General features: G+C 44.6%; 1 protein-coding gene across 1 annotated transcript; it reads right to left on the reverse strand.

Moving 5' to 3' along the window:
* Positions 1-1,431: 1,431 nt before the first annotated feature.
* On the reverse strand, positions 1,432-24,965 carry CALHM6 (calcium homeostasis modulator family member 6). The gene is made up of 2 exons (XM_029595226.1): positions 24,244-24,965; positions 1,432-2,775 (listed from the first exon to the last, which is right to left on the reverse strand). Exons 1-2 carry the CDS (start codon positions 24,796-24,798, stop codon positions 2,359-2,361), a joined length of 972 nt encoding a protein of 323 aa, XP_029451086.1. The 5' UTR covers positions 24,799-24,965; the 3' UTR covers positions 1,432-2,358.
* Positions 24,966-25,971: the final 1,006 nt, after the last annotated feature.

Below are 25,971 nucleotides of genomic sequence, written 5' to 3' on the forward strand. Positions count from 1 at the left end.
ATACTGGAACAGGAGACACACCTCAGGGCTGGAACATGGACATCTGAAACAGCAGGAACATCAGGACTGGAACACAAGTATTGGATCAAGAGACAGACCTTGGGACTGGAACGGCAAGCAGACATCAGGACTGGACGAGGAGCTCCGACAGGTAACAAGAAACACAGGACCTTGCAGAAGTGCTGGAACACGGACGACTTCCTGGAGCGAAGGATCTCAGGAGTGACCAACTCCTTGCGAAGGCAAAGACAGACTGAAAGCTGAGCCCTTTAGTAGGGCTGAGGTGGACAACGCCCAGGGAGGGGTCAGCAGGGGGCCACACCTGGCTGGCCCTAGAAGAGGAGCAGAGAGACGCGCGCTCGCGCCCTAGGGAGCTGGAGAAAAGAGCTGGAAGCTGGTGGCATCCTCAGCCACGTGGAAGGCCAGGGAAGCAGTGGAGCAGCCCTGGGCTGGAGCTGGGTGAAGGCAGGTCAGTGGAGCAGCTCCCAGCTGCAAGGACAGAAGCAGGAAGAAGCAGAGAGAGGTAAGACTGCAGGCAGAGTAGAGAGCTGTAGCAGGCTGCAGGCACTGGCAGGGACGGCTTCCCAGCCAGGCAAGGACCCAGGCTGTAGCAGGCACCAGCAGAGACGGCCTGCTGACTGAAGGGCCCGGGATCGCAGCAGCACGTCGGGAGAAGGCAGGAACAGAGGAGCCGGCCGCATGGGAACAGCTGCGGGGACAGCCCCAGCTGATTCAGGGAGAAAGCAAGCAGCAGCGTCAGCAGCCCGACTGGCTGTCTGTGAGAAGGTAAGAGCCTGCCCACGCTTCTTGCGGGCAGGAAAATAACAATTGGAACATAGTGCGAAAATCATCGGGGAAAAGAAAGGAGCACAGACATTTTAGTAAATGAATTTTGAAAAAAGGAGTTCTTTGCAACTATATGATGTGACATAGACAGTTCGGAGTAAAGAATAACCCTGAGATTTCGGACCTTGGATATTATGCGAATGAAGGTACCATATGCATTATTTAGAAAAATGTAAAAAAACCTGAGACTTTGAGACCATTGATTACAATTATTATATGCGTGATAAAGGAGGCAATCTCATGAACAATATTAATTTATTTTTTGATTTAAAAACACTTCTATTCCACAACTTCCTTAAATCAGTCCAGTGCGGATTAATATTGGTGCAATGAAGGTCTCTGTTTCCATCTGATTCTGGTTAGTGATTTCTAATGACTGATATACATTTTCCAAACCCTAGACTTTTTTCTACTTTCATTTTCCATCCCATGTCATTTTGGGCCTCTTTTCCTCTGATATATCTGAAAAATGTTTTGTTACCTCGCTTTACCTCTTTCGCAATTCTTTCTTCCATTTGACCTTTTGCTTTCCTGATTTCTTCATCTCCCTCACCTTCACCAGGTATTCTTCCCTCTTTCCTCTTTTTGGGATCCTTATACTTCTTGAACGCTGTTCTTTTTGCCTTTATTTTTTCAGCCACCTCCTTTGGGAGCCAGATTGGTTTCTTTTTCTTCTTACTCTTCTTTACTTTCCTAACATATAGACTTATTACCTTTGTATGAGCTCCCTTTAATCTGGCCCACTGTTGTTCCACCTCGCCCATTTTCTCCCAGTCCTCCAGTTCTTCATCCAGGTACGTTTCTATGTTGACAAAGTCTGTATTTTTGAAATTCAAAACCTGGGTCTTTGTGTGACCTCTTTATATTGTATTTTTGATTTATTTAATGTTAATTTTGGTTTAGTTCATTTGCTGAAGCAAAATAAACATTTAATTTAAAAAAAAATATATATATATATATATAGAACCAAGATGCTCCCTTGTCTCTGTTCCTCCTGCCCACTCAGCCCACATATACCCCTTCCATGGGGGGTCTTCTTAGAAGAAAGGAGCAACAGCAATCCCTAGTTATTCCTGACCCACTGGGTCCAGCTAGAAAATGGTGCCAGCTGGCTCTGAGACAGGTGGTGAGTGGTAGATATTCTGACCTACCTGATCTCTGAGCTGAATTCACCTGTGAGAGGCAGAAATTTCAATGAAAGCAGATGAACAATTCAAACGTTATTGAGGGGTCAGACAGACACACAGCCATGATGGTTTTATAAGCTTGTAGCCAATTAGGCAAAATAGTTTTTCTACAGATTGCAGAATGTTTAAAGTTATAATTTTACATTTTCATTTGGAAAATGGTGTTCATGAATATGAAACTGACATCTGAAACGCATTGACAGGAACTAATTCACTGCAGGTGCCTAAGGTAGCAATACACATTTGACAATTACCTGAAGCAGTGACATTTAAGAGCTCAGAGATTTCAGAAATTATGTAGAGAAAGAAGATATATTGCTTTTCATTATAATCCAGATTCCCCACAGGTGACCGGAAAGTCTAGAACAGCAGGCGGGAATCTGTCCCCTTCCGAATACTGGATGCTGGCATTTCTATCCTCCCTCTCAGTCAGCTTGTGGAGCGTGCTATAATGTGGCCCCTTGGCACTGAAGGAGGAGAAGGAGGAGATCTGCCACCACGCCTTGCTGCTTGGAGTTAAAAAAGGTTCTGGATTGGTGGATTCAAAGAAGCTCTTCACATTTCTCTCTGCCAGTTCTCGTGCATGCTCTTTAGCCTTCTGGTTGAACAGTTCTTGCTCCTTCTGCAAATAGATTTTCCAGAATTTGAGCTGCAGGAAACTAACAGGGGAGCGGCAGTGGCTGAGGCACATGAAAAGCAGAGCAGAGGTCATGATGCAGGCAATCAAAATCCATCCCAGCACCTAGAGAAGAGACACAAGTTATCTTGTTAGTCAGGATTTTCAATATCCAGTGAGTCCTATAACAGTAATAAATCACAGCGGCCTTTTATAGGAGCAAAGGTCAAACAGTTAATAAAGATGAAAGATATGAACAAAAGATGGGGGGCAGATGGAAGGGTCACTGCTGCCTGTACACACAGACCCCAAGGTCTCCTCTCTCCAGTCTGGTCTCTAGTTTAATCCCTAGGCTAGGATTTCGTAGTTTGTGGACCATCCCTGCAGGCACCTCCACTGAAGCTTCTACTATATAAGAAGTCTGTGCAGGAGGAGCAGGTGTCTTCTGAGTTTTCAGCTGCAATTTAGAGAGCTCCCCATTTGTTGGGCCCCACAGTCTGACACAGAGGAAGTGGCTTTATTTTCTAATGATTTGGGAAAAGAGGAAGAATGTTGAAGATTTTTTTATGAGTTATCATAAGGCTTGGGGATAACTGCATGGAGTGGCAGTTACAGCCATAAGAAGCTTGCTGGGCAAACTGGAAGGACAATCTGGTTGTTTTCTGCCATCATCACTATGTTACTATATGAAGAGATTTTCCATACTGGGTTCTCAGCCTGGAACTATTTATTCATGTAGCTGCATTAAAAATAGTTTTGGACAAGTTCCTGGAGGAAAAGTCCATTAACCATTGTTAAGGTGGAGTTGCAGAAATCCACTGCTTATTTTTAGAACATAATATAAGAACATAAGATAGGCCTTACTGGGTCAGACCAAGGGTCCATCAAGCTCAGTATCCTGTTTGCAACAGTGGCCAATCCAAGACACAAGTACCTGGCAAGTACCCAAACATTAGATAGATCACAAGCTACTATTGCTTATTAATTACTGTAATAGCAGTTTATGGATTTTTTTCCTCTAGGAACTTATCCAAACCTTTTTTAAACACAGTTACACTAACTAATGTAACCACATCCTCTGGCAATGAATTCCAGAGCTTAAGTATGCACTGAGTGAAAAAGAATTTTCTTTCATTTGTTTTAAATGAGCTACTTGCTAACTTCATGGAGTGCCCCTGGTCCTTCTATTATCTGGAGAGTAAATAACCAATTTACATTAACTTGTTCAAGTCCTTTCATGATTTTGTAGACTTCTATCATATCCCCCCTCGGTCATCTCTTCTCCAAACAGAACAGCCCTAACTTCTTTAGCCTTTCCTCATAGGGCAGCCATTCCATGCCCCTTATCATTTTGCTGGCCCATCTACGCATTTTCCTGTGCAGCTATAACCTTTTTGAGATGTGGTGACCAGAATTGTACACAGTATTCAAGGTGTGGTCTCACCATGGAGCGATACAGAGGCATTATGACATCCCTCATTTTATTGCCATTCCCTTCCTAATAATTCCTAACATTCTGTTTTCTTTTTTGATCACCACAGCACACTGAACCAATGATTTCAATGTATTATTCACTATGATGCCTAGATCTCTTTCCTAGGTGGTAACTTTTAAGATAGAACCTAACATTGTATAACTACAGCAAGGGTTATTTTTCCCTATATGCATCACTTTGCCTTGCCCATGTTAAATTTTATTTGCCATTTGGAAGCCCAATCTTCCAGTTTTGAAAGTCCTCCTGCAATTCATCATGATTTGCTTGAGATTTAAATCCTCTGCAATATTTTGTGACATCCACAAATTCGATAACTTCACTCATCATACCCCTTTCCAGATCATTTATAAATATATTAAAAAGTACTGGTCCAAGTACAGATCCCTGAGGCACTCCACTGTTTACCTTTTACTACTGTGAAAACTGACCATTTAATCCTGCTCTCTGTTTCCTGTCTTTTAATCAGCTTGCAATCCACAAAAGGACATTGCCTCTTATCCCATGACTTTCTAGTTTTCTTAGAAGCCTCTCTTGCCGGACTTTGTCGAAAGTTTTCTGAAAATCCAAATACACCACATCTACAGGTTCACCTTTGTCCACATGTTTATTCACCCCCTTCAAAATAATGTAGGAGATTTGTGAGGCAAGACTTGCCTTGGGTAAATCCAATCTGGTTGTGTCCCTTCAACCTGTTGTGGAGGTGGACCCTTGGTCTGAGGTGGTATTGGCAAGGCTGGACAGGAAGCGGAGGCCAGCTGGAGCTTGCCAATACCAGCCCTCGTTCCCCACAGGTTGAGCCTTGGATGCCAGGGTTGGCTGGACTTAAGTGGACCTCCATGTGGATGATCCCCAATGGTAGGCCAGAGGATGTACAACAGAGGGCATTGGCAATCGGAGAGGCCCAGCTGTGGTTGAAGCAGATGGCTAGGCTGGGAAGCAGGTCCAGGCGAATGGTCAGAGGCAGGTGACAAGGCTCATAGTTAGGTCCAGGCAAATGGTTAGAGGCAGGCGGCAAGGCTCTTAGTTGGGTCCAGGTCCAGGTCAAAGCCAAGGAGATCTGTCCAAAGGGAAGAGGAAGGCTGGATCAAGGAGAAAGGACCGAAACATGGGCACTTGGAGCAGGAGCTGAAGCAGGAACAGGAACGCAGGAAACACAGAAGACAGCTAGACAGTGTGGGACATGTTGCCAAGGCAAGCTCTGATTGCCAGAGCTTGCCTTAAATAGTGAGGCTGGCATATGTCATCAGAAGGGGCCGCCGGAGGCTTTCCTGCCACGACCTCTTTAAATCCACCAGAGGCACGCGCACGCGCCTAAAGCTGTTGGGCCAGAAGGGAGGTGGTGGCGGCATCACACAGCTAGGCAGAAGAAGAGGCCTGGCTGGGCCCGGAGGAACTCCCCGCAGTGCTGGGAGGTCTGGGAGGTGAGGGAGCTGGGCTAGCGCAGAGACAGCTTCCCGCTGGAGAGAACAGGCCCATACCAGGATGCTGGCATCAGGGGTGAGTGAGCCCAGCCACGGGTCTGCAATGGACGGGGAATGCAACACAAACCATGTTTTTCTAAATGTTTTGTGATTTTTCTTCTTTATAACAGTTGCCATGATTTTTCCTGGTACTGAAGTCAGGCTCACTGGTCTATAGTTTCCTGGATCACCCCTGGATCCCTTTTTAAATAGAGGGTTTATTTTGGCCATCTTCCAATCTTCAGGAATATCAGATGATTTTAATGATAGGTTACAAATTAATTGAAACAGGTCTGAAATTTCATTTTTTAGTTCCTTCAGAACCCTGGGGTATATTCCATCTGGTCCAGATGATTTACTACTCTTCAGTCTTTCAATCAGGCCTACCATATCTTTCAGGCTCACTGTGATTTGGTTCAGTTCATCTGAATCATCATCCATAAAAACCTTCTCCGGAGCGGGTATTTCTCCAACATCCTCTTCAGTAAACACCGAAGCAAAGAAATCGTTTAATCTTTCCATGATGGCCGTATCTTCTCTAAGTGCCCCTTTAACCCCTTGATCATTCAACAGTCCAACTGACTCCCTCTGCTTCGGATCTATTTTAAAAAAATTTTATTGTGAGTTTTTTGCCTCTATGGCCAACTTCTTTTATTTATTTATCTATTTATTTATTTATTTATTTTGTTTTTTATATACCGACATTCTTGTAGAAATTACAAATCACACCGGTTTCCAGAGAACAAAAAAAAAACTTTGCATGAGAGCGTTACATGGAACAAAGTGACAAGTAACAATATTGAGCTAACAACATTTTCAAAGTAAATACAGAGTGTAATTCGACAATTATTAACTAAATAAAATTTAAAAACAAAATATTTACAAACGGAAGTTTATGGTTTCTTAATAGCTTTATGGCTAATCATAACTAAAGAGACGGTGTTACGTGTTGGACCAGTTGGTCAAGATTGGTCATTGTTGTAAGAGGAATCTCAATCAGGGAAAGCTAATTTGAAGAGCCATGTTTTGAGTTTTTTTTTGAAAGACAGGGGACATGGATCTTGTCTGAGATCTGGGGGAAGAGCATTCCAATTTGAGGGGCCGGCTGTGGAAAGTGTTCGTTTACTACAAGGGGTTTTTGCTAGTGGAACGTGTAGTGTACCTTGATAGGCTCCTCTGATTGGTCTATTCGGGTTATGGAAATGTGGCTGAATGGTAAGTTCAATAGGGGAGAGGTTGTGTACGGCTTTGTGAGTTATAGTGAGGACTTTGTAGAGGATCCTGTATTTGATTGGCAGCCAGTGGAGAATGTATAGGATGGGGGAAATGTGATCTCTTTTCTTTGTATTTGTCAGTATTCTGGCTGCAGAATTCTGCAGCATCTGTAGTGGTTTGATGGTGTTTGCGGGGAGGCCAATGAGTAGAGCATTGCAGTAATCAATTTTTGAGAAGATAATAGATTGAAGTACCAAGCGGAAGTCATGAAAATGTAGGAGGGGTTTCAGCTTTTTTAGTACTTGTAATTTAAAAAAGCATTCCTTGGTGGTGGTGTTGACGAATTTTTTGAGATTAAGTTGGTTGTCCAAGAGAACGCCGAGGTCTCTTACGTGGGGTGAGTAATTTAGGTTTGAGGGAGGTGATGCTGTTAGAGCATTGATGAGAGGGTTGTTGAGATCTTGAGATATAATGAGTTCTGTCTTGGTGGTGTTTAGGACTAAGTTTAGACTGGAGAGGAGTGTTTTTATTGACTGGAGGCAACTGTTCCAGAAGCTTATGGTTTTTTGTAGAGATTCCGTGATAGGTATGAGAATTTGTATATCATCTGCATAGAGATAGTAGGTAAGATTCAGCTTAGAGAGGAGGTGGCAGAGCGGTAGAATGTATATGTTGAAAAGGGTTGGTGAGAGGGATGATCCTTGAGGGACACCATAGTTGGAGGTGACTGAGTGAGACTCTTTATTGTTGATTTTGACCTTGAATGTTCTGTTGCAAAGGAAGGATTTGAACCTGCTGAGTGCAGTCCCAGTGATACCTATATCTGCAAGACAGTCTTTTCAAATTCTCTCTTAGCCTGTCTTATCAATGTCTTACATTTAACTTGCCAATGCTTATGCTTTATCCTATTTTCTTTGATGGATCCTTCTTCCAATTTTTGAATGAAAATCTTTTGGCTAAAATAGCCTCTTTCTCCTCACCTTTTAACCATGCTGGTAATCATTTTGCCTTCCTTCCACCTTTCTTAATGTGTGGAATACATCTGGACTGTGTTTCTAGGATGGTATTTTTTAACAATGTCCACACCTCTTGCACACTTTCTAAGTTTGTAGTTGCTCCTTTCAATTTTTTCTAACTATTTTTCTCATTTTATCAAAGTTTCCCTTTTGAAAGTTTAGTGCTAGAGCCGTGCATTTACTTCCTTTCCAGTCATTAATACAAATTTGATCATATTTTGATCACTATTGGCAAGCGGCCCCACTACCTCTCTTACCAAATCCTGTGGTTCACTGATAATTAGATCTAAAATTTCCCCATCTCTTGTCGGTTCCTGAACCAATTGCTCCGTAAAACTGTCATTTATTCCATCCAGGAACTTGATCTCTCTAGCATGCCCTGATGTTTCACTTACCCAGTCAATAATGGGGTAATTGAAATCTCCCATTATTACTGCATTACCTGTTTGGTTAGTTTCCCTAATTTCTATTAGCATTTCACTGTCCGTCTCACCACTTTGGCCAGGTGGACGATAGTATACTGCTAACACTATACTCTGCCCCAACCCATAAAGATTCAATTTAGTCTCATGCATTTAGTCTCATGTAGTATCTTTATCCTGTTGGATTTTATGCCATCCCAGTCATAAAGCACCAACCCACCACCAAGATGCTCCTCTCTGTCAGTGCGATATAATTTGTAGGGATGTGAATCGTTTTAGGACGATTAAAATTATCGTCCGATAATTTTAATATCGTCTTAAACCGTTATGGAACACAATACAATACAGATTCTAACGATTTATCGTTATAAATCGTTAGAATCGTGAGCCGGCACACTAAAACCCCCTAAAACCCACCCCCGACCCTTTAAATTAAATCCCCCACCCAATAACTTAAATAACCTGCGGGTCCAGCGGCGGTCCGGAACGGCAGCGGTCCGGAACGGGCTCCTGCTCCTCAATCTTGTCGTCTTCAGCCGGCGCCATTTTCCAAAATGGCGCCGAAAAAAGGCGGCGGCCATAGACGAAAAAGATTGGACGGCAGGAGGTCCTTCCGGACCCCCGCTGGACTTTTGGCAAGTCTCGTGGGGGTCAGGAGGCCCCCCACAAGCTGGCCAAAAGTTCCTGGAGGTCCAGCGGGGGTCAGGGAGCGATTTCCCGCCGCGAATCGTTTTCGTACGGAAAATGGCGCCGGCAGGAGATCGACTGCAGGAGGTCGTTCAGCGAGGGTTCCGGCGCCTCGCTGAACGACCTCCTGCAGTCAATCTCCTGCCGGCGCCATTTTCCGTACGAAAACGATTCGCGGCGGGAAATCGCTCCCTGACCCCCGCTGGACCTCCAGGAACTTTTGGCCAGCTTGTGGGGGGCCTCCTGACCCCCACGAGACTTGCCAAAAGTCCAGCGGGGGTCCGGAAGGACCTCCTGCCGTCCAATCTTTTTCGTCTATGGCCGCCGCCATTTTTCGGCGCCATTTTGGAAAATGGCGCCGGCTGAAGACGACAAGATTCAGGAGCAGGAGCCCGTTCCGGACCGCTGCCGTTCCGGACCGCCCCTGGACCCGCAGGTTATTTAAGTTATTTGGTGGGGGATTTAATTTAAAGGGTCGGGGGTGGGTTTTAGGGGGTTTTAATGTGCCGGTTTTTCGATTTTTCGATTTTTTAACGATTTTTAACGATTTTTCACGATATTTTACCCCCCCAAACGGCAACAATACGATTCCCTCCCCCTCCCAGCCGAAATCGATCGTTAAGACGATCGAGGACACGATTCACATCCCTAATAATTTGTACCCCGGTATAGCACTGTCCCATTGGTGATCCTCCTTCCACCATGTCTCTGAGATGCCAATTAAGTCTATGTTATCATTCACTGCGATACATTCTAATTCTCCCATCTTACTTCTCTGACCTCTGGCATTAGCATACAAACATTTCAAAGTGTGTTTTTGTTTGAATTTACATTCTGCTTTTTAGTTGACAGGGATAAATTAGAATATTTTAGCTCAGTTGAGCTGTTAATTTTAGGCACTTGGACTACTTTTCTTATTATTGGAAGCTTTGTTGGGATGCCCTGTTTCATTAGTATCCTTTGAAGTTACCTCCCTCCAAATCATGCGCTGCTGAGCGACTGTCGGCTTTCCTCTTTGTTCTAGTTTAAAAGCTGCTCTAGCTCCTTTTTGAAGAATAGTGCCAACAGCCTGGTTCCACCCTGGTTAAGGTGGAGCCCATCCCTTCGGAAGAAACTCCCCCTTCCCCAAAAGGTTCCCCAGTTCCTTACAAAACTGAATCCCTCTTCCCTGCACCATCGTCTCATCCATGCATTGAGACTCCGGAGCTCTGTCTACCTTTGGGGACCTGCGCATGGAACAGGGAGCATTTCAGAGAATGCTACCCTGGAGGTTCTGGATTTCAGCTTTCTACCTAAGAGCCTAAATTTGACTTCCAGAACTTTCCTCCCACATTTTCCTATGTCGGTGCCCACATGTGCCATTCTTGGGATAAGCAGCTTGGAATCTATCTACCCCTTGGGATCGTGCCAGGTACTTGTGACTTGGCTTGGCCACTGGATACTAAGCTTGATGGGCCTTTGCTCTGACCCAATATGGCAAGCCTTATGTTCTTATGTTCCAACCAGTGGAAGAGGCTTTGTCCTGGCATTAATGTCCACCCTAGTCTGGAAGGGATTTCCTTAAAATCTTGGAGGAATGAAATAAAAGTTTGGAGAAAAGCTCTTTTTTTTTTCTGTGAGTTTGGTCTCTGGGATCCTGATCCTTCCTAAGGATACTTGTTACCCCCGTCTTGGGAGGCCAGAATGAGATGCAGGGATTCCTTCTGTCTGGATAAGGGAGGACAGCAGTGACTGACAGAGAGGAAGAGAGAAGTAGTTTTGAAGAGAAATTTGTTTCTTTGCTTTTTTGAGAGAAATTCTTTTGCCAGTTCTTGCCCACAGAGAAAAAGAAGAGATTATGGATTTTTGAACACTTTTGTGCACTCTATACAACCCAAAGTGTAGGCTATTACTGTCAGAGAAAGACATAAGAGATCCCAGCCCTACTAGGAGCCCATTCTCTAACCTTGAATAGTGCTGGGTTTTCACTAATCTCCTGATATCTAATGGACACTGACTGAGCTAAGAAACCTGAGAAAAGGTGCCTTTGGACTGTTTATTTTTGTCAGAAGGTAAATTGGAGGATTTTTGTTGTGAATTGAACCTGGGGATGGTAACTTTCAAACAGCCGCATGGGCATCCATGTGCACACATATGCTGGCTTGCGCCAATGGACATAGCCATTTTATATCACATGCATGCATATGCACGTATGTTATAAAATTGGCAGCACACGCATACATATGTGCGCAATTTTATATGGATGCATGCATATGTGTGCAAATGCCGCCTCTACTGCATAAGTGGAGGGGATTTTGCTAGGAACGTGCGCCAACATAAAATACTTGTTTCCCCAATTTGTTCCCAGTTTGCTCTGGTAAAGGATAGGGCTTCCTAACCCCCCTAACTAGATAGTAGGGATGTGAATCGTTTTTGAATGATTAAAATTATCATCAGATAATTTTAAAATCGTCCTAAATCGTTAGAGTGCACGATACAATACAAATGCCCCCGATTTATCGTCAGGGGCATTTGTATTGTATCGTTAAATAGGGCACGGGAATTATTTGGGGGAGGGCGGGAAAACCGGCACACCAAAACAACCCCTAAACCCACCCCGATCCTTTAAAACCAATTCCTTACCTCCCCCACCCTCCTGAACCCCGCCAAAATGTTAAATTACCTGGTGGTCCGGGGGGGGGGGGGGGGGGTGTCCCGGCGCGATCTCCCGCTCTCGGGCCATCGGCGCCATTTTGGCTGCCACTAATTAAAATGGCGCCGATGGCCTGATAAAAAAACAAAACCCACCCGACCCTTTAAATCGACCCCCCTTAGCCTCCCCCACCCTCCTGACCCTTTTTTTTTAGGAAGGCCCGCGCCGCTAAAAAAAAACCACCCCACCCGACCCTTTAAATCATCCCCACCTTCCCGACCTCCCCAAAACCTTTTAAAATTACTGGTGGTCCAGGGGGTCTCTGGGAGAGATCCAGGGGGGCCTCGGGGAGAGGAGAGATCCAGGGGGGCCTCGGGGAGAGATTTCCCGTTCCCAGGCATCAGCTGTTCTAAAAAAAAATGGTGCCGATGCCCCTTTGACCTTACCATGTGCCAGGATATCCGTGCCATTGGCCGGCCCCTGTCACATGGTAGGAGCACTGGATGGCTGGCGCCATCTTTAAAGATGGCGCCGGCCATCTTTACTCATCAGCCCCTATTATACTATACTCTATAATACTATACTCTATAATAGGGGCTGATGAGTAAAGATGGCCGGCGCCATCTTTAAAGATGGCGCCGGCCATCTTTACTCATCAGCCCCTATTATACTATACTCTATAATACTATACTCTATAATAGGGGCTGATGAGTAAAGATGGCCGGCGCCATCTTTAAAGATGGCGCCAGCCATCCAGTGCTCCTACCATGTGACAGGGGCCGGCCAATGGCACGGATACCCTGGCACATGGTAAGGTCAAAGGGGCATCGGCGCCATTTTTTTTTAGAACAGCTGATGCCTGGGAACGGGAAATCTCTCCCCGAGGCCCCCCTGGATCTCTCCTCTCCCCGAGGCCCCCCTGGATCTCTCCCAGAGACCCCCCGAGGCCCCCCTGGACCACTAAGTAATTTTAAAAGGTTTTGGGGGGGTCGGGAGGGGGGTCGATTTAAAGGGTCGGGTGGGTTTTTTTTTTTTAGCGACGCGGGCCTCCCTAAAAAAAAAAATTAGCGATGTGAATTGGAATCGGAAACGATTCCAATTCACATATCTTAACGATCAGATTCCCCCCCCCCCCACCCCCAGCCGAATCTGATCGTTAAGACGATCTGGCACACGATTCACATCTCTACTAGATAGCCTCCCTTTTACTCCATTAGTCCTGACCCTTCAAACTCCTTTGAATGTTTTATTTTAAAACATACACAACATCCATAACAGAAGTAGGGGCCCCAGTGCATACATGTGTGCATAAATACTTATGCACAGATTTCATGTTACAGACCCGGACTGCCTATGTCTCGCCCATACCCCACCCACAGCACATCCATTCCCCCTCCCTTTTTTAAGTTTTTGATTTGTGCGTCTACCGGGAGATACATGTGTACGCGCGTGTTGTTTAAAATCCGTGCGGCTCGAGCCAGCCCGAGACATGCACGTATCTTCTAGCTTTGATGCACTTAGGGATTTTAAAATTGATCTTTAAGTATTTTTGTTTGCAGTAAAATTTAATTGAACAGCCCACTAGAGTGTCCAGTACCTTAAAGCAAGGATGTCAGAACAGTGAGTACACCTGTGAGAGCAACCAAAGAGAGACTAAGAGACTGTGTGCTGGTCCCCACCCCTGTGAGCCTAGGGCTCCAGTAGTTCATCCTCCTCCCTGCCAGAATAAACCTTGGCACGCCATGGCAAATTAAACTGTGTTAGTGAGACAAGGAGAGAGAGTTTGGGAATAGCAGTGGCTTTGGGGACAACAGTGAGCCCCCTCATTCCGGGAGGTGCACACACACCATCCAAAGACAGCCGAATACCCTGAAAAGCAAATCAGACAGATTCAGGTTCATAAATATCTGCCATTCAAGATTTACATAAGAAATGCCATACTGGGTCAAATCAAGGTCCATCAAGCCCAGCATCCTGTCTCCAATGGTACCCGGCAGATCCCATGTAATAGATCTATTTCCTGTTACTCACTCCCAGGGATAGCAATCAATTTCTTTAGTTTCCCTGGCTAATAATGGGTTATGGACTTTTCCTCCAGGAACTTGTCCAAACCCCCTTTAAACCCCGCTAAGCTCGTTGCCTTGATCACGTCCTTTGGCAATGGATTACACAGCCTGATAGTGCGCTGAGTGACAAAGTGCTTCCTGTGATTTGTTCTGAATCTGCTGGTTGTTAGGTTCATGCAGTGTCCCTCTGTTTCAGTATTTGAAAGGGTAAATAGCCATCCTTTATTTACTGGATCCACCCCACTCATGATTTTATAAACTTCTATCATATCCTCATCTCTTTTCCAAGCTGAAGATCCCTAACCTGCATGGCCTCTCATTATAGGAGAGATGTTCTTTCCCCTTTATTATTTCTGTCACCTTCCTCTGCTTCTTTTCTGCTATGTCTTTTTTGAGATGGTTGGCCAGAACTGCACACAATACTCAAGGTGTGGTCACACCATGGCTCATTACAGAGGCAATACGTTTTCCATTTTATTCTTATTTTTTGGCAAATCATTCCCAACATTCTATTTGTTTTTTGAACGCCACACACTGAGCCAAGGATTCCAACTAATTGTCCAGAAGAGCTCCAAAATCATTTTCCTGGGTGGTGACGCCCAATACAGGGCCTAGCATTGTGTACCAGTAGTTGGGATTATTTTTCCCTATACACATCACTTTGCAATTTTCCACATTAAATTCCATCTGTGCTTACTTGCTTTGCTAGCTTCTAGTTGCCACTAATTCTTTGGAGGTCCATATTCAGTCACTGTCCGGATAGCAAAGTAGCCAGATAAACTATTGAATATAGCTGGCTACCTTAAAGTTAGTTGGATAACTATAGACGGCTAACTTTAGGTTAGCTCTTTGGCCCGACCAGACTTAACTTGCTAACTCATCCGGCTAACTCTGAATATCAGAGTTATCCTCCCAGTTGCACTCCTGGAATGCCCCTAACTTATCCGGCTAAATTCTAGCTGCTAACTTATTTTCCAGCTAGAATTTAGTTGGATATGTGCCCAAGTATTCATTTAGCAGGCTAACTTCTGAGTTACCCAACCAAATGCTTTTAAATAGTTGCTGAAAAGTCACCTGTCTGCACAGGGTGCTGAGGTCCCCCTCCAATGCGGCAGAATTGTCCTTAAAGCTGCAAGAGGAAGGCTATACTGCAATATTTTTATTGTGCCGCTATTAAAGCTTACTGCCATAGTGCACTGAACTGTGGGTAGGTCCAATCCTCTTCAACATAAAGAATGAGAAAGATATATTCTAGAATTATTGTATATTGCACAGTATGATTGCCCTGGCAATTTTGAGACTGAAATATTTACCCAAAAATCAAACCAAGAGCCATGATCACACAAAAATCATTTCTACCATCCCCCAGCCAAGTCTGAATTCCTCTAGAATTATGTCAAAAAGAATATTCCTATCTAACTTGTACCATCTCACCTCATTACTTCATTCAGTACTTAGAAACATTTCCAGTAATACCTTACACGAAAAATCCAATACAGGGTTATGGAAAAGGGATCAAATGAGTGGAAGAGTGGCTTAGTGGTTAGAGCAGCAGCATCTGATCCATGGAAAATCAGCGGTCAGAATCTGCTTCTTCCACTGACATCCTTGTGACCTTAAGCAAGTTGCTTCCATCACCTCAGATTCAAACTTAGAGGCAGATTTACCAAATTTATTGTATGGAGAACTACCACAGAATGCACTAAACTGTTGGATTGAGTACTGCACTTGAGTACTGCACTGTTGGATTGAGTACTGCACTGTTGGAATGAGTACTGCACTTTAGTACATCCCACCCTTTGTGACTGCCATATTTTAAAGGTGCCAACTAACCCCAGAAACCCACCTGCCAGCCCTGAGTAAACTATTCCCATTAGGCCCCAATTCTCAGGGAAATAGTGATTTCCACACATTGGGATCCATGTTCAGCCACTGTGCGGCTCAGCAAGCTAGCAAGATAAATATTTCTGGCTAACTAGCAGGTTATCTAGATAAACATATCTGGCTAACTAGCAGGGTATGTTCAGTGGCACACCCGTACTGCTGAATTTACCTGGCTATCTTAAAGATAGCCAGTTAAGTCCACCCATCTAACTTTAGGACAGCCCTATGGCCCCACCAGAGTCAAACACGTAAGTCAAGCAGCTAACTCTGAATATTGGTATTAGCTGCTCAACTTATGCAGCTAACTCCCCTTCTCCTCGGCACACTTCTTGGACCCTTATTTGGATAAATAAAGCTTCGAAAGCCATTTATACTGATACATATGATGTTATCCATCTAAATGGCTTTTGAATATGGACCTCTTCATTTCTATTTTTGCCTGCTCTAATGCATTAAATATGTGGTAAATCTGCTTAATGCATGTTAATGCCATTAGTGCAGGTTAGTAAATGACTCCCTTAGACTGTAAGCCCTCTGGGGAAGGGAATTCCTTAACTGTACCTGACTGTAGCCTGCTTTGAGTTTAGGTTTGGAAAAGTGAGTAACCAAATCAAAATACCAAACCTGTGATGGAGGAGTGATTTTGTATGTAATCTAAGAACATAAGAAATTGCCATACTGGGTCAGACCAAAGGTCCATCAAGCCCAGCATCCTGTTTCCAACAGTGGCCAATCCAGGGCTTTAAGTACCTGGCAAGTACCCAAAAACGAAATCTATCCCATGCTGGTAATAGCAGTGGCTATTTTCTAAGTCAACTTGATTAATAGCAGGTATTGGACTTCTTCTCCAAGAACTTATACAAATCTTTTTTAAACACAGCTACACTAACTGTACTAACTAACCACATCCCCTGAGCGTGGTGAGATAGCAATCTAATAAAATATGGTGTGAACAGCTTTGTGAGTGCATGCCCTAACGTAGCTAAATCCAAAGTGAAGCATGACCATGTTAGTGCTGCATCGATAAGTATTGTTTATTGGATCGAAATCTTTCAGGACATTTTTCATCCAAGAAGTAATTACATCAGGGAAAAGAGGAAATGTTTCTACTACCATACTGTGGAAGCAAAATAAGACTAATTAGTTATCTACAAAATAAATGTTGTTAGTTTCTAAGAAAAAGATTATAAAGATTATTCTGATATAAGTATGGACAGGTGTAAGATTATAAAAAAGGTTTTTGACCAGTGATGGCAGTAATGAGAATTGCATGTTAGGCATCAAGAGAATGAAACTGAGATCCTGATGCGTGTGCTTGTCTGAGGTTTACTCTTTCAATAACTTCAACAGCTGGGTTGAGCCTGCATTAATTATTGATGGTGAAGTCTCTTCTCCACTTGACAACCACAAGCAGTCTCTGAAAATCACTCCTTCTCCACTTGGGCACTCCTTCCCCCCCTTCCATCCCTTTCTTCCCCTTTTAACATCAAAGGAGACCTTTGAGCCCCCTTGCAGACCTCTGGAATCCAAACTTACTCCCCAAAGATCATCAAAGTATTTGCTGGCATAACAGAATCATTTAACAACAATTTCAGAACAGGTACCAAATTTACATATACTTAGTAACAAAGTAATGATGGCAGAAAAAGGCCAAAATGGTCCATCTAGCTGCCCAGCAAGCTTCCCAAGGTAGTAACGGCCACTCCGTGCAGGTTACCCTCAGGCTTTTTTATTTATTCCCATCCTCTAGATTTTAGGGATCCACAGTGTTTATCCCATGCCCCTTTGAAATACTTCACAGTTTTAATCTTCACCACTTCCTCTGGAAGGGCATTCCAGGCATTCACCACCCTCTCAGTGAAGAAATATTTCCTGACATTGGTTCTAAGTCTTCCTCCCTGGAGTTTTAAATCGTGACCCCTTGTTCTACTAAATTGTTTCCAATGGAAAAGGTTTGTTGATGACCATAGATCATTAAAACCTTTCAAGTAACTGAAAGTCTGTATCATATCACCCCTGGTCCTCCTCTTCTGCAGGGTATACATATTCAGGTTGTTCAGCCTCTCCTCATAAGTCATTCAATGGAGAACACCCACCATTTTGGTCACCCTTCTCTGGAGTGCCTCCATCCTGTCTCTGACTCCTTTGAGATACGGTCTCCAGAATTGAACACAGTACTCCAGGTGAGGCCTCACCAAGGACCTGTACAAGGTGATTATCACTTCCCTTTTCTTACTAGATATTCCTCTCTCTATGCAGCCCAGCATTCTTCTGGCTTTCCTATCGCCGTGACCCATTGCTTTGTCGACTTCAGGTCATTAGACACTATCACCCCAAGGTCTCTCTCCTGCACTGTGAACATCAGCCCTTTACCCACCAATGCATACAGTTCTTTCTGATTACCACACCCCAAGGCCCTTCGGCTCCAGTAAAGTTAGTGCTTGCTAGAGAATAGGGTGAGAATAGGTAATAAGTTCATTTTCACCCTATGTGGATATTTTATATGTGAATGCAAAGTGATTGTGAGTGCTCACTCACTTGTTCAACTTACCACAGGTTTTCACCCATACTAAATTGATAGTGACTGGGTCACTATTTAGCATGCACGCTACATGCCTTCAATAATATAGCTCACACACAGGCCCACAGAGGATACACAAATTATATGTAAGGCCTGTAGTCTCACTATAACAATGTTAATGTATATAGACCTGTAAGCCTTTTGCATACATAATAAGCCATTAAGTATACTTTATGTTTATGAACCTGTTAGCTATTCATTCTTAAATGTATTATGCTCTTTACCCCCTTTGTAACTTTCTTGCCATGTATGTTTCAGTCCCATTCGTTATTCCTAGCCCACCCCATCTCTCCCACAATTATCGCGTTTCACCATATGTGTACTTAAAGTGACTCCATGTATAGCCCTAGGTTCTTGTTCACACTATGTTGTAAGTTATTTGTATCTCATGTTCTTTGTACTCGCTCCAAGGTGACAGTTCAGTTCTTATGTAAACCGGTGTGATATGTATTCTATACAGGAACATCGGTATATAAAAGTTAAAAATAAATAAATAATGTAATCCTTTTCTCAGCACATAGAAGGACCGGTATCATCCGTTGCACCTCTTTGGGTGGGTGGGTAAATGGTCATGCCAGCAGAGAGAGGAGGACAAGTTCTTACTGACTGGGATAGAAGTGCAACAGGGAGTTTTTCCACTGCTCTGAATATAGAACCAGTGAGGATGATATTCAAAAGCCATTTATATGGATAACTGAAAAGTAATCCATCTAAATGGCTACCCGGTTATATCGACAATTTAGCTTCATAATTTGGGGGCATTCTGGGGGCGGGTGGGAGATGCTTCCAGGCGCAGCAGAGTTAGCCACATACGATAGTCGGAGTTAGCCGCTTAACTTATGTGGCTAACCGGTTGGGCCATAGGGCTGTCCTAAAGCTAACCAGTTAGATATAGTCAGGTAACTTTAAGGTAGCTGGGTATAATCAGCAGTGCGACGGTGCTGCTGAATATACCATGCTAGTAAGCTAGATATATTTATCCGGCTAACTAGCTGAGCCACACAGCGGCTGAAAATGGACCTCAGTGAGTTTATTCACAATCAAGAAGGGAAAAGTGTCACTCTTTGGAGATTTTAATCTGCTGGATGTAGATTGGAGTATCCTTTCTGTGGAATCTACAAGAAGCAGAGAGATAGTGGATACCCATCAAGGGCTCTACTCAAACAAATGGTAATGTAACCCATGAGGAAGGGTTTGATATTTGACCTAGTGCTCACAAATGGGGAAAATATCTCTAATATCCATGTAGGTGTCCACCTGAGCACCAGTGATCATCAGAAGATATGGTCTGACATCGCAAATAAGATACAGAGAAGTCACACGAAGATCCGAGTTATGAATTTAAAAAAATACAGACTTTGTCAAAATGGGGATGCTCCTAGAGGAAGAACTAGAGGACTGGGAGACATTGGGTGAAGTGGAACAACAGTGGGCCAAATTAAAAGAAGCTATTACAAAGGCAACAAATCTTTACTTTAGAAAAGTAAACAAAAGTAAGAGAAAAAAGAAACCGATCTGATTCAAAAGAGGTGGCTGAAAAAATAAAGGCAAAAAGAACAGCTTTCAAGACGTGCAAAGGATCCCAAAAAGAGGAACCCAGGGAAGAATACCTGGTGAAACTGAGGAAGCTGAAGAAAGAAATCAATAAAGCAAAAGATGAAGTGCAAGAAAGGATAGCCAAAGAAATAAAGCAAGGTGGCAAAACATTTATCAGATACATCAAAGAAGGGAGGTCAGAAGTGGTATAGTGAAATTGAAATGTGATGGGTAGCAATGTGAAAAGAGATGAAGACATGGCAGAAGTACTAAATAAATACTTCAGTTCGGTGTTCATTTAAGAAGAACCTGGCTAAGGACCGTTGCTGGTTGAAAAGGCAATAGATAGATGGAAGTGGGGTAGATGAAACTCCATTTACAGAAGACCATGGGTTCTCTCGGCTTGCCTCACTCACCCGCAGCTGCGCTGCAGTGGAGGCAGGCCCAGGTTCCCTGGCAGCAGCGGGGAACCGCTGCCGACTCAGCATTCTATCTTCAGCCCCAAGCTGCCAACACGATGCAGCATGCTCGGCAGGCTCAAACCGTTGGGCTGACACTGCCAACCTTTCGTCCTCTATGGCTGGGATGCTGCCTACTTCCTCCTTTCACGGGACTTGCTCCTAGGCGCGCACGAGCACCTCTTTTGGACATTTTTTGGACAATTTTGGGATTACCGGATTCCATGATTCACCCTTTGCAATTAATTCAAAACTTGGCTGCCCGCATTCTCTCAGGTACATCTCGCAGATCCCATATCACTCCAGTTTTATCGTCACTTCATTGGTTGCCTCACGCTCTTATCCATAACGCTTCTTCATCATGGCTTTGTTCTTCACTATGTATATACAAACCAATGAGACAGCTTAGATCCTTCTCAAAAAACCTCTTGGATATTCCATCCGTCAGACTTGCCAGATTACATATAACGCGTAATAGAGCCTTCTCGGTAGCAGGCCCTATTCTGTGAATTCATTGCCAGACTTTCTCCGTCTTATAACATCTAAACAACAATTTAAGACATCATTAAAAACACATTTATTTTGAAAAGCTTTTAATTCCCCTGCTAGTACTGGTTCTTAAGTATTTCTGTGTCTCCTTTCCTGACTTCCTCACCTACTGGCACTTTTCGGTATTTATTTTGTAACAGATTTTGTGTTCTGTGTTATTTTTGTTTTACCTCTGTGTTATATGCTTTTTATTATTTTACACAGATTATGTATGTTTTAACATTGTGAACCGTTTTGATTAATTTTCAATTGTAAAAGCGGCATACAAACACTTTTAAGTAAATAAATAAAATTTAAAGGGACCGTGGTAGGAAAATGCCGCCGGCCCTCTCTGATGACATCAACCCTTCAGCGCTATATAAGGCCCAGCCTTTGCCTTGGCAATAGGTCTTCTCTCTCCGGAGACGTGCTTTGTCTGAGTTCCTGAGTTTCTGAGTTCCTGTCCCCTTTGTTGTGCCTGAACGTCTTTGGCTTAGAATTTGGACCGGACTGGACTATGAGATACGCCACCTGCCATGACCCTTGCCTGGATACCAACTATGAGATATGCTGCCTGCCATGACCCTTGCCTGGATATCGACTATGAGATGAGATATGCCGCCTGCATGACCCTTGCCTGGATACTGACTATGAGATACGTTGCCTGTCTTAATCTCTGCCTGGACATTGCCTGTGAGTCCACTGCCATTTTGATCCTTGTGTGGATCTCTTCGGGCTCCTTTCCCAACTCCAGACTTGGTCTGTGCTGCTGCCTTGTGCCCTTCTTCTGGACTTTGATGTTTGCAGAGGCCCCATGTAAGTCCAGCTGGCCCTGGCACCTGAAGGCTTATCCTAAGGGGACTGTGGGCTGGCAGCAGTGAAGCTCCAGAGGGGTTTCTGCTCCTCATCCCCTTCACCTACCAATGGTGAGGGCCTGTGAGGTTCCTCCCCACAGGCAGTGCCATTACTCCCTTAGTCCAAGGGTCTACCACCGAAACAGGTTGTCAAGGCCAGGAGGCTTCTGCTCTGCAGGCCATCCCAGGCTTAGCCGAGAAAAATATGGAGTAGCAAGAGAGTCTCAAAGCTCTAGCGGCCTCCATGGAGCGTCTGAGCGCTAGCCTCGACTCCTTTGTCCCAGTGGGCAGGTTGAACCCATCTAAGCTAGCTCAGTCCAGTCTTGCTCCCCCTATGTGCTTGGTCATACCATTTCCAGCTCCACTTTGCTATTCTGGGGAGCTGCAGCACTGTCGAGGATTCCTCAATCAGTGCAACATGCACTTTAGACTCCAAGCTGCATTGTTCTCAGACTACGCCTCCAAGACGACTTACATTCTATCTTTGCTGGATAGCAAGGCCCTCGCTTGGGCTTCACCCTTGTGAAAGCAGTCTGACTCCATCCTCCAGGATTTTCCCCGGGTGTTGTGGTCTTCAAAACTGTCTTTGATGACCCTGGCCGACTTGCTGCCTCAGGTCTGGAATTCCTTCATATCCATCACAAATCTCACTCCACTGTCACTGTATTCCAGTCACCCTAATCTATATATCCACAATACAAAACACAAATGGTTCAACTGGTCAACTTTCGTATCTTAAACTGCCAACATCCAAGTTTTATCTGTGGGCCCCTTACTCTCAGAGTCTGTAATCACTTCAGACTCTAAACTGGTGTAGGGTCACTTTTACTTTATTATTTTAACAACAGGTTTTCTTATGTCCATTTTTTTATCCATTTTTTTATATATCCATTTTTTTAAAAGAGACCATTTCTTCACTGCATACTAAATTATTAGTGCCACCTCCAGATTCAATGCCAACTTTGGTTCAAGTTAGTATATATACAAAGTAAGCCAACAACTTAAATACTCATCCATTAGTTTTTCCCATCCATTAGTTTCCCGACACGATCGTGTTTCGGACAGCGTCCTGCCTCAGGGGATTCACTATAATTTCAGCACTCTTTCGCATACATCCTCCGTGGTCTCACTACTCCAACTTCTGGCTTCTGCTGCTTCTGGCTTCTACTGCTTCATTTGAACTAGCGCCGATTGTCCTTCATCGCGCTCTCTTTTGGCATGGCGGCTCCTCAAAGAATTTATTTATAGACACTCCCCCAGACGTGATGTCATCAATTTCTAAATCACAAGTTCTCTTTCACCTACGTGAAAGAGCCTCTTTAGAGAACTGTACCTACGTGAAAGAGCCTTCAGGTGCCAGGGCCAGAAGAAATGGAATACAGTTTAGAGAACTGTACCTACGTGAAAGAGAACTTGTGATTTAGAAATTGCAATCCTGGGCGTGAAGGACAGCTCCTTCACCCGGCCTGGTGTCCGCCTCCCGGCCTGCTCCCTCTCATATGGAGACAATAGTCCACTTTACCCTAGTCTCCGGCAGGCCAGCCCAAGAGTCCACTAAACAGTTAAACCACAACAGTCCATTGCTTGAAAAATCTCATTTATTATCAAAGCCCCTACAACATCATACAGTTTTGATTTATTCTTTTTTCAGTTTCAATTTATAGCCTAACTTCTCATTTAAGAATGCCATAAGTGAATAAAAATAGCCAAATGGCACACCCAGAATTAAATATGAATAAGAAGGTAAATAGACATATAGGGGTAGATTTTTAAAAAGTACGCCCACGAGTACCAGGCACAAACAAGAGTACGCCAGATTTTAATAGATATGCGTGTATCCTTTAAAATTCGGGGTCGGCACGCGCAAGGCGATGCAAAATCGGCAGCCTGCGCGGCCAAGCCGCACAGCCTGCCTCCATTCCCTCCGAGGCTGCTCCGAAATTGGAGCGGCCGAGGAGGGAACTTTCCTTCCACCCCCCGCACCTTCCCCTCCTTCCCTTACCTAACCCACCCCCCAGCCCTATCTAAACCCCCCTACCTTTGTTAGACAAGTTACACCAGCCCGAGGCAGGCGTAACTCGAGCGTGCCAGCCGCACGATTCCCCGTCCGGGAGCAGTTTCGGAGGCCTCGGCCACACCCCCGAAATGCCCCCAAGCTGGAACCAAGGCCCTGCCCCTGGATGATGCTCCGCCGCAACATGCCCCCAACATGCTCCTGACACGCCCCCCCAGGAAAGCCCTGGGACTTACGCATGTCCCAGAGCTTGTGCGCACCGCCGAGCCTATTCAACATAGGCTCGGCGTGCGCAGGGGGAGCTTGGGGCAGGTTTTCGGTGGGTACGTACGTATCTTACGTGCGTACCCCTTTGAAAATCTGCCCCATAGCCTACAGCAAAACGAATCAACACCACATAATCCTACATAAAAGATATTCTGTTGATGGATACAGCACTATGCTTCCATAATCGTAGTTTGAATGGCAGCATATAGTTTTCTTTGGATTGATGTTTATACTTTCACAACATTAGTTGAGTAATGTTTACATTTTTAAAAGAATAAATAAAATCAGTGTATTCATATATCAAGGGAAAATACCAAACTGATTCTTATTTCAGTGACTGGATAAACCAACAGAGCTAAAATGTTAAGGGAAAAATTCACTTACAACAGTCTTATTATAATTCAGACCTTGGCGCCTTCTTTCATTGGTTAGAAAATTCTACCACTAAGCACAATAGTATTAAAATGTCATAAGTGTACCTGTGACTCCGCCCTGAGCTGCAGCAGCATCTCCTCCACCTTGGATTTTTGTAGATTCAGGGGCAGGGTATTAGCACAAGGCAGGCGAGGTAGTTCCTGAAGGCAGGCCGAGTTGTTGCCCTGGCATAGAGGCTTACCCAGAGCAATCCTGTGGTAGCCACTAACAGCACATTCATAGAATGTGGCACTCAGTAAAGCTGATGCAATCCAGGTCAGTGGTGCCAGGGCCACACCTGCACTCACCCGACAGAAAATCCACAGGCACTGACATCGCTGGCCGCCCCCATACAAGCGACGATGACTTGGGGAGGTGCAGCAGCCCGTAAACAGCTTCCAGATCTGGCTACTGAGCAGGCATCCAAGCAGCAGCAGCACCAGAGCAGGTACCAGCAGGAAAACGAGGCCATAGATGAAACTCCAGGAGTTACAGGGGCACCTAAAGACCACTGCAGAGAAGAGCTGCTCCCCACCAGCAGCCAGCAGGGACAGGGTTCCGTAGCCAAGCAGAGCTGGGTGCTTCACCGCTAGATTCAACACATGGTGGAAGGGAGCCATCTGCTTCTCCTCTTCTGACACTTTCCTCTCTGCTATGTCTTCCTCTGCCTCTCTCTGCTCTCTGTCCTCCTATGGCCCTCTTAGCTCTCTGATCCCCAACTTTGCTCCACCTTTCCCCTTTTCTTCTCTCTTCTCCCACGCCTTCCTCTGCTCACCTGTGCTCTGCCCCAACACTTCCTCTGTTCTTTCTGCTGCAGTATTGACTTCACTGTAAGCATGTACACATAAAAAAAAATGGGAAGGAAACCACGTGAGTTTTTCTAATTATAAGGGACTTCCAGGTTTCACTTTCTTTTGTGACTCCCAGGGGAGAGCAGTGTGTGAAAAGGATTAGTGCACTGGACCATGAGTCAAGAAAAGGAAGAGTATTCCTCTCTAGTATTCAGCCAGTGACCCTGAGCGAGCTGCTTACCTCCCTCTGATGCTTGGACCCAGTTGTAAACAAAATGTGGGTCTTAATCTGACTCTACCGGTTATGAAATTAAATATAAATGTTCTTCCCATGGACACATGTCTGGTCCCTAGACGATGTTACAGTAAGATCATATGAGGCAGCGTGTTTAGTGAGAGCAGCAACATTCTCAAGTAGCTGCATTACTACATGGTAAACAGAGGAAGTGGGCGTAAGAGACTTCAGTGAAAAACAATGAAATGAAAAACATTTCTTATGCCCACTTCCTCTGTTTACCATGCAGTGATGCAGCTACATGAGAATATTGCTGCTCTCACTAAACACGCTGCCTCATATGATCTTACTGTAACATCTTCCAGGGACCAGACTTGTCCATGGGGGCAGATGATAATGTAAATAACACCTATTGAAAACATGTAGTAGTAAATTGGAGGACATATTCTATGTTGGTAACTGAGTGTCGAAAAGATGATATTGAAAGTGAGTGCACACATAAGGGTGGATTTTCAGAAGGCCACGCATGTAAAATCCGGCCTTTACGCATGTGGCCGGGCCTAGTGTGCACCAAGCTTATTTTCAAAAAGGCCCAGCTATGTGTGTAAAGGCTGGTATGCGCATAAGCGCGGGCTTTTGAAAGGGGTAGGTCATGGGGCATTTTCTGGGCGGGGCGGGCTGTGGGGGGCCTAGAAGCGCCCGGTACTGCTGCGCCGGTGGATCGCACGCCAGCAGGGTGCCGGCGCATGCAACTTGCTCCTGCTCCT

This window comes from Rhinatrema bivittatum, chromosome 3, assembly GCF_901001135.1.
Source record: "Rhinatrema bivittatum chromosome 3, aRhiBiv1.1, whole genome shotgun sequence".
Taxonomy (NCBI): Eukaryota; Metazoa; Chordata; class Amphibia; order Gymnophiona; family Rhinatrematidae; genus Rhinatrema; species Rhinatrema bivittatum.